We start from the raw sequence: 8,483 nt of genomic DNA, 5'->3' as shown, positions 1-8,483 counted from the left end.
ATTCAGCTTTGAAATCACAGAAATAAATCACTTTTTAAAACATTTTCAAATAGAAAACATCTATTTTAAATAGTAAAAATATTTCAAATTTTTACTGTTTTTGCTGTACTTTGGATCAAATAAATGCAGGCTTGGCGAGCAGAAGAGACTTCATTAAAATACATTTTAAATCAGAATCAGAGTTTAATAGCAGTGCTGATCCGTTCAACTCACTTGTAGAGAGTGATCTTGTCTGAGATGCTGTTGGCGATGAGGACGGCCACCACCAGCCCGTATATAGCGATGATTCCCGCCATGACCACAGGAATGATGGACTTCATGATCAGCTCCGGACGCATCACAGACATGGCAGCGATACCCGTGCCGCTCTTCGCTGTGCCATACGCCGCGCCCAACGCTGCACAAAGACACACACACATCCCGCTTACTCTTCATGCATGCTTTCCTTTATTACTGCAACAAAACTGCACTAAAAATATGAATGGAACATTAATAGTGCACTCTACCAGAGAGTTAATATAGTTACATCTATACTCTCAGTCAAGCTCTAAAAGATGCAAAAACTATACATTATACAGATTTCATGTATTTCATATATTCATTGTATGATTCATAAGATTGTATAATTTCTCAATGCCGACTCTGCAAAAACAGCATGAGTCACGTCTCCTGCAATATTTCTGTAGTGTTCAGTATTGAAACCAAAAGGGCAAAAACATGAATAAGCAAGATTGTTACACTTCTGAACAGACTGCCTGTGAAAAAACTCACTAAACTCGCTGTTGCTAGGGTGTTTTTAGAGCACTGCTAAATAATTGCTTGGGCAAAGATGAAAATAAATGAATACAATGACAGCTTTGAAGTATAATCGCAGAACTCTTTAACAAAAGTTTAAAAGTAGTTTAAAAAAAACCTAAATGTGACTCTGGACCACAAAACCAGTCATAAGTATATAAGCATGGGTATATTTGTAGCAAGAGCCAACAATACATTGCTTGGGACAAACTTATCAATGGATTTGATAGCTTTTAGATTATGTATAAAGTTCAATTAAAAACAATTACCCTTATGACTGGTTTTGTGGTCCAGGGTCACAAATGAGCAAAAGCAATAGTAAAGATGGATAGACAATAATAATACAATAATTCCATTATTAGTAATGAACTTACTTAATACTCACACAGGAAACAGAAATGTACCATGGAGAAAATATAATAATTTAAGCATCAGTAAATGAGTGGAACTGATCTCAGGTTTAAATCAGTGCTATTTTAGCATCACTGAGATACTATTATAGTTTTTATTTAGATTTTCCATTTTAATTTTAATGTTATTTAAATAAACATTGTAAATTATACATTTGTTATTAGTTTCACTTTTTATATCTACACTGTTTTTTTTCTTCAGTTTTAGGTAGGTATTGGTACTTGATTGGTAATTGGTATTATATATATATATATATATATATATATATATATATATATATATATATATATATATATATATAAATAAACAAACATAGTCATACACATATACAGTATATATTTTTAATATTTAAATATTTATATTCATATAATTTATAATATATGGAAAACGAGTTTAAGCATAAAAACAAGTGTAATACTGCTTTAAATTGTTGCTGTTTTAAAAAAAATGTTTTTCGTTTCATTTAATTGCATATTTATTTTTGTTTTTCTGAGCAAAAATAATCACACATTTTTTCATAATTTCATTCAGTGTAACAATATTGTCAGGCATATTTACAACCAAAATCTATTTATGACATATTAAAAGAATAATCACAATCACCCCAAATACTAATTAGTTGTAATTCTACATTTTTTAAATTTGCCACTATCCTAGGTTTTGCCCATTTGTCAGGTAAGAATATTTTACTCATTTAAAACGCAATAAAATTTCATATCCTCCCTTATTTTTTATATATATTTATATATAAGTCAGAATAAGCATGTTGTTTGAATTTTTACAGAAATATTGTGTCACACTGAATGACAATGCAACATCATTTTAAACAGATTTTGACATTTTAGTCTCCAAAAACTTATTTGAAACCTTAAAGGTAGACACTTTACGTACATTTAATGTGCTTTCTATGGACATAAAATCACTTTTGTAAATTTCTTTTGATGTGGACATCTTAACGTCTTTGACCCATATATAAATATTTTTTAAAAATATACATACATGTGTGTGTATTTATATAAACATAATAAATAATACACAGTGCAGACACCTATTAAGTAAAAACTTACATTTTGCAATTAATTGTTTGACAGCACTAATATAAATATTTAAATATGTTGCACTGGCATCTATCTGATCATTTTTATATTATTAATAATGTTTATTTTATTTCATTTAAAGTTTATTTTATTTCAAGTAACTACATTTTTATTATTAGTTTATTTTATTTACTTGTTCAAACCAGGCAATTAAACCATGGGGGTGTTCCATAAAACAAGTTTACAAAATAAGCCAGGCTTATTTCAGTTAGTCTGACTTATTGTCACTTGATTTGGCACAAAATAAGTCAGACTAACTGAAATAAGACTTATTTGGTAAACTTGTTTTATGGAACACCCCCCATGTTAGAGGAGTTTTGTTTATTTTTTTAATTCATTAATGCATGAATCCTAAGTATTTTGCCTCTGGCTGTGATAGTCTTGGGAAACACATTGATGTGTGTAAAGATTCTGTTCACGGTTAACACACTGCTGTAAATTACAGCTGGTTCATTCAGGAATCTTAGTCTAATCTTAGTTTCCGGGATTAAGGGTAACTCTGCTGCATTATCCATGATTACAACTACTACTGCAGCACAGAATCACCCAAACTAGCCAATAACTGTGTGTGTGTGTGTGTGTGTGTGTGTGTGTGTGTGTGTGTGTGTGTGTGTGTGTGTGTGTGTGGTAACAGATGGGCTCGTGCGATGAAGAGCAAAACACTGTCCAAACACTTCACACACACACACACACACACACACACACACACACACACACACACACACTTATAAGACCAACTCTACTTGCTTTGGGAACAACACACACACAACGTCAGGTAAAACAATCTGAAAATGGATTCGATTTACAGCTTTTACAGCAGATGATTAGTTCAAAAATTGTAAGTAAAATAATTGCTTACCTAATTAAATATATTAATTAATATTAAAAAATAAAAATTAAGATATTTAATGCCATTTCAGAAGCAGCTAAAGCTATTTTATGGCTATTTTATAAAGCTAATTTAAATTAGTTTAAGTAGTAGAAATTAAAATAACTATAATAACAGGGAAAAAACACAAGTAAATAATATAAAATAATTTTAATTTTTTTCCTGAACATTATAAAAATATATCTGTTTCATATTTGTGACCCTGGACCACAAAACCAGTCTTAAGTCGCTGGGGTATATTTGTAGCAATAGCCAAAAATACATTGTATGGGTCAAAATTATTGATTTTTCTTTTATGTCAAAAATCATTAGGAAATTAAGTAAAGATCATGTTCCATGAAGATTTTTTGTAAAATTCCTACTGTAAACCTATCCAAATGTAATTTTTGATTAGTAATATGCATTGTTAAGAACTTAATTTGGACAACTTTAAAGGTGATTTTCTCAGTATTTTGATTTTTTTGCACCCTTAGATTTCAGATTTTTAAATAGATGTATCTCGGCCAAATATTGTCCTATCCTAACAAACTATACATCAATAGAAAGCTTATTTATTGAGCTTTCATATGATGTATATATCTCAGTTTTGTAAAATTTAACCCTATGACTGGTTTTGTGGTCCAGGGTCACATTTGACAGCAAATCTAATTTTTAAAGATTCTTTATAGAATTTAAAGCAGGACATTCTAATACAATCATTTAGATAAACCGAATGATTTTGTACAATCCTGAAGAATCAGAACAGACCCTCAATGGGATATGGACATATTAAATGAAGGACAAGACCTGATACCATATAACTATATGCAAAAGTAATCAAAATGGTCAGAATTGCCCTGTATGATGACTATTTTTAATCTGACACGTCTTAAATATGCAATAATTCTAGCAAGATGCTCAAAACACCCCATTAAATGATCAAAAATGCATAGGATGACTTTAAAAGCACAGCTGAGATAAACTAGATAAACTACTAGTCCACTATTCTAATCCATCCCCAATGACAATAATTAATAATTGTCATTTTTCAAAATCTTTTTGCCAATAACTATTGATGACTGATAAAAAAAATATATATACTGGATATGATTTGCGCATTATAATAATATTCACCCAATTTGCACCATTTTTTTTTTAAATAAGCTGAAGTTATTTACTTGCTTAAAATTTTAAAAAGGCCAAATAGTTTAATCAGCTTGCACCATACTAGTCCTGAAGATAGCCTACCAGGAACAACTGTATTCTGCTATACTACCCTGTTTTACTAAACACATACATTTATTTAGTAGGCTCATCCTGAGAGACTTACAAATGAGCACAGGACAACATAGACTGAACTGGGACAGGATGCCAAGTCAGATGAAAGACTAACGTCTCAAATTAGCTCCAGCTCTTCCAAACACACAGTGGCATCAGAAATGAGCCTGTTAGTCACAACACTCATCAAATCAGATATTTCACGGGTAAATATAGTGTCGATCAGATCAGCTGAGCCTGAATGAAAGGCCTTCACAAAAGAACAAACAACCATTCTGTCTGGATCAACATCTAATTTCTCTCCTGGACATTATAAAGAAATATTTTTGGGTTCTTTACAACATTACTCCATTGACAGCATTTCTGGCCTAATGCAGATTACAAATAAGTTCATCTAATAAAATAAATCAAGGTTACAGTAATGCATCCATAATGGAACGAAATGAGTCAGCACTAATAAGTGCATCTTTGAGCTAAAATAAAAACTCTATCATAGTCTAGACGAATTCAAAAGCCATTTTATTACAATGTGACATATTTATGGGTCAACAGGACATGTAATGTAGGGCGGAGCTTGTTTTATACAACCAGAATTGATTGGATCGTAGAAGAGGCGTTGCATACTGGAATAGAGCCAGATGGTCAGAGGGGAGGGGCTAAAAATAAAGGGCTTGATGATGTCACCAAAAGTGGAAAGTTGTTTGAGAGGCAGGGCAATTTATAAAGACAAACACGTTTTTATAAAAAATAATGTATTAAATGTGCACATTTGTTACTGTTTTAAGTGGCACAGGTATTTGTAGCAATAGCCAAAAATACATCATATACGTTAAATTTATTTGTTTATTGTATGCCAAAAATCATTAGGATATTATGTAAAGACCATGTTACGTGAAGACATTTTGTAAATTTCCTACCGTAAATATATGAAAACTTAATTTTTGAGTAGTTATATGCATTGCTAAGAACTTCATAGCCGATTTTTTCAATATTTAGATTTTTTTGCACCCTCAGATTCCAGATTTTCAAATAGTTGCATCTCAGCCATTATATTGTCATATCCTAACAAACCATACATCAATGAAAATATTATTTATACAGCTTTCACATTATGTATAAATCTTAATTTCAAAAAATGTACTCCTGTAAATGGTTTTGTGGTCTAGGGTCACATTTAAGGATGGTTTGTGCAAAGAATGATATATGTAACTAAAGTGCATTTCAAAAAATGTCCTATTAGAACTATAACAGCACACAGGATCAATATACAGGATACTAGTTTGATGAAGGTGGTGAACCAATTGGCAACCAATCAAAATCCATTCACCTTCTGAGCGCCAGATAATTTAAAGCAGTTATTTTTTTCGTAGTATAATAACGTTATGGACTGTTTGCGTGGATAATACAGTTGCTGTTATAGTAATCTTCCTACTACAATTCTTGGTGCAAACAGGCCTTAAGAGCTATAACACGAATTCTGGAAGTAACTAAAGTTAATTCATGTTTATTTTAACGCTATACAAGACGGCCGACAGCTTTTTTCTGCACTTCACATCTGAAGAAGCAGAATCCCTAAAATATATAAATAATAAATCGACTTCAGCTGTTTCTTCTCTGCATTTGGCTTTCATGTTCAGTGACAAACTCAATCTGGTCACACACTGAAGAGGCCCTTCATTACTTCACTCACAAAAACACGGATGAGAGAGGCATTCTGCTGTTGGTGCCATCCTCATTAGGAAAGCCGTTCAATCGCAAATATACCTGTAAAATGGCCTGGCAAAGCAATTGCATCAGCTGACCTCACTATATAATAAAATACACTCTCTGGAGAGTGTATGTATTTTAGACAAACACACAGCAGCTGCTTTATTAGTTTGTTTGCATTACTGATACTGACATTAACAGGGATAACGTTACAGATAACAAAGGTAACCAGACCAAGCAGGCCTGAAGTGTTGTTTAACAGTCCAGCGGAGAATAAACAGCATGACGCCTTATGCTGGAAACACACACTCATTGCATTTGATGTCGTGATGTCCCTCGCTACTGTAATTTGCATGTACATTTCAGCTCGTCTCTATTTATGCACACAGTACAACCGGTTAAAATTGGTGGGAAATGAATGTCTGATTATTAAAAATGCATCTTTTTTTATATTTATTTCTGAATAGTCTTTCATCTTCTTTGATGGATGATACGTGCATTCGGCCTACCGTCACTCACAGACACATTAAAGCTGTTAATGACTAAATAACGATCTTAATATAATATATGACGTTAATTGAATAAAATTTAACAAAAAAAAATCAGTAAATATCATTTTGTTAATACAATTATCTAATGCACAACTACAGGCTGCTCCTTAAATTCAATAGTGCAGTCTCTAAAACCAATCAAACCTGAGTGATGATCAATACCTGTGGAAAAAGCAGTTTAACCTGTGAAATAAAACTAGTTTAACCTTGTAAATAATCCCTTGCCCTGAACAAAAAACTATAATCTCTAAATCTACCAAACCAGGGAATGAATTGTATCCCATAGCTGGTTAAATCAAAGGCCGGTTGGATCCCTAAAGCTACATTTGCTGATATGTCCAACATCTATAAAATAATTTCATATTTTATGACTTCAATTTAAAGTATGTGCATTGCAATGGTTTCAAAAATTAATCATTTTAACAATAAATGCAGGAATTTTTCTAATAGGGCATAGTTGGATTATGATCACACGGAAATCATTATCTGACAGCAGATTTTATCAAATGTAAAATGTGTCATAGGACCGTATTTAATTATATTTTTAACAGTATTTCATATCAGACCAGGAGTAATAGAACCAGCACTGACAGGATTGGATTATAACGCAGCAGACATCTTTTTTTGATGTCAAATCTGAAGGTGATGATTAGTACGACTTAAAAAAATGTTTTAAATAAATAGGTATCTTTTTTCCTAACACTAATGATTAATAATACCACATCATTATGACAGAATGACATTTCCTCAGATCAATGTAACCAACAAAGGGCGTTTTTATTAGAGTCTAAATATAATTATAATCAGATATAATTATGTCAATAGTGATTAATAAATGTTAAATAAATATATTTTAAATAAATTTACCGCTGAAGACCATCGCTGCTGATGCGCCCATCACTGCGAAGAACGACGAGTATTCAGGGCTTCCCGACGACATTATTCCTCTAATTTCACCTCAAAACCTATAACACCGAGCTAATGCTGCTGGACACAAGCAGAACCGTACAAACTGACGGGTACCGGGATCTGAAGGCAAACGGTTTGGTAAAGAACAATGGTTTTAAAGCCCAATCGAAAGATGGAAACTGCTCCTATCGGATCCTGTGCGATGAATCTGCGGTACAAAATGGCCGAAAACGTCACCTGACACACCGTGAAGAAAATCCCATCCGACTCCTGGAGGGGGAGGAGATCTTGAAAATGTCGGAATGCGCTGGTGTACTTTTTCAAATACACTCCGAGATTGAGTAAGAAATAAAAGCGTAATAAAATCATTCAACAGAAAGCATTTGGGTGCAACACAGATAGTGATTTAAAGGTTTTGTGGTTTACGGTCTCCCCTATTTTTAGAGATAATAGTGCGCTCCGCTGCGGGCTTTCCCTTTAATTCTAAAGATGTTCAAATCCTTAGAATAAAAATCGTGCGTTTATAATCTGGGTGTGAACATGTTATACTCTTAAAATACTCTTTATTCTATGTTTCGTTTTATTTAAATCATTTAATCTTTTATTGCTAAGCCTCAATGGTAAATATAGTGCGGGATATTTCCTTATCAAACAACACGGACGCAATCTAATGTGTTTTAAAAACCCTTGTATTAAGTATTTTTTAATAAAGATCAGAGGGTTTTATGCATTATGTAACTTCTAAATCATTATTTGCTATCTGTCTGCAAAAACACAGCCACTACTCATTCGAAATGTCTAACATTAATATGTATTTTAATACATTATATACTCGTATTGCATCTCTTTTCCTCTGTATCTTGCTGA

General features: G+C 32.4%; 1 protein-coding gene across 1 annotated transcript; it reads right to left on the bottom strand.

Annotated features, from left to right (window-relative positions):
• Window positions 1–209: 209 nt before the first annotated feature.
• Window positions 210–7,823, bottom strand: LOC141300918 (V-type proton ATPase 16 kDa proteolipid subunit c-like). Its single transcript, XM_073831204.1, has 2 exons — window positions 7,575–7,823; window positions 210–397 (listed from the first exon to the last, which is right to left on the bottom strand). The coding sequence occupies exons 1-2, from the start codon at window positions 7,645–7,647 to the stop codon at window positions 210–212; spliced, it is 261 nt and encodes an 86-aa protein (XP_073687305.1). The 5' UTR covers window positions 7,648–7,823.
• Window positions 7,824–8,483: the final 660 nt, after the last annotated feature.

This window comes from Garra rufa, chromosome 24 (genome assembly GCF_049309525.1).
Source record: "Garra rufa chromosome 24, GarRuf1.0, whole genome shotgun sequence".
NCBI lineage: Eukaryota > Metazoa > Chordata > Actinopteri > Cypriniformes > Cyprinidae > Garra > Garra rufa.
The sequence above is the reverse complement of the archived record's forward strand: the minus strand, read 5'-3'. Positions and strand labels throughout refer to the sequence as shown.

Excerpts from the sequence above, each read along its gene's own strand:
- LOC141300918 (XM_073831204.1), bottom strand. The coding sequence starts at position 7,647 with ATGTCGTCGGGAAGCCCTGAATACTCGTCGTTCTTCGCAGTGATGGGC. Across the intron at positions 398-7,574 it reads AGCAGCGATGGTCTTCAGCG|CGTTGGGCGCGGCGTATGGC; the intron begins GTAAATTTATTT and ends GTCTTTGTGCAG.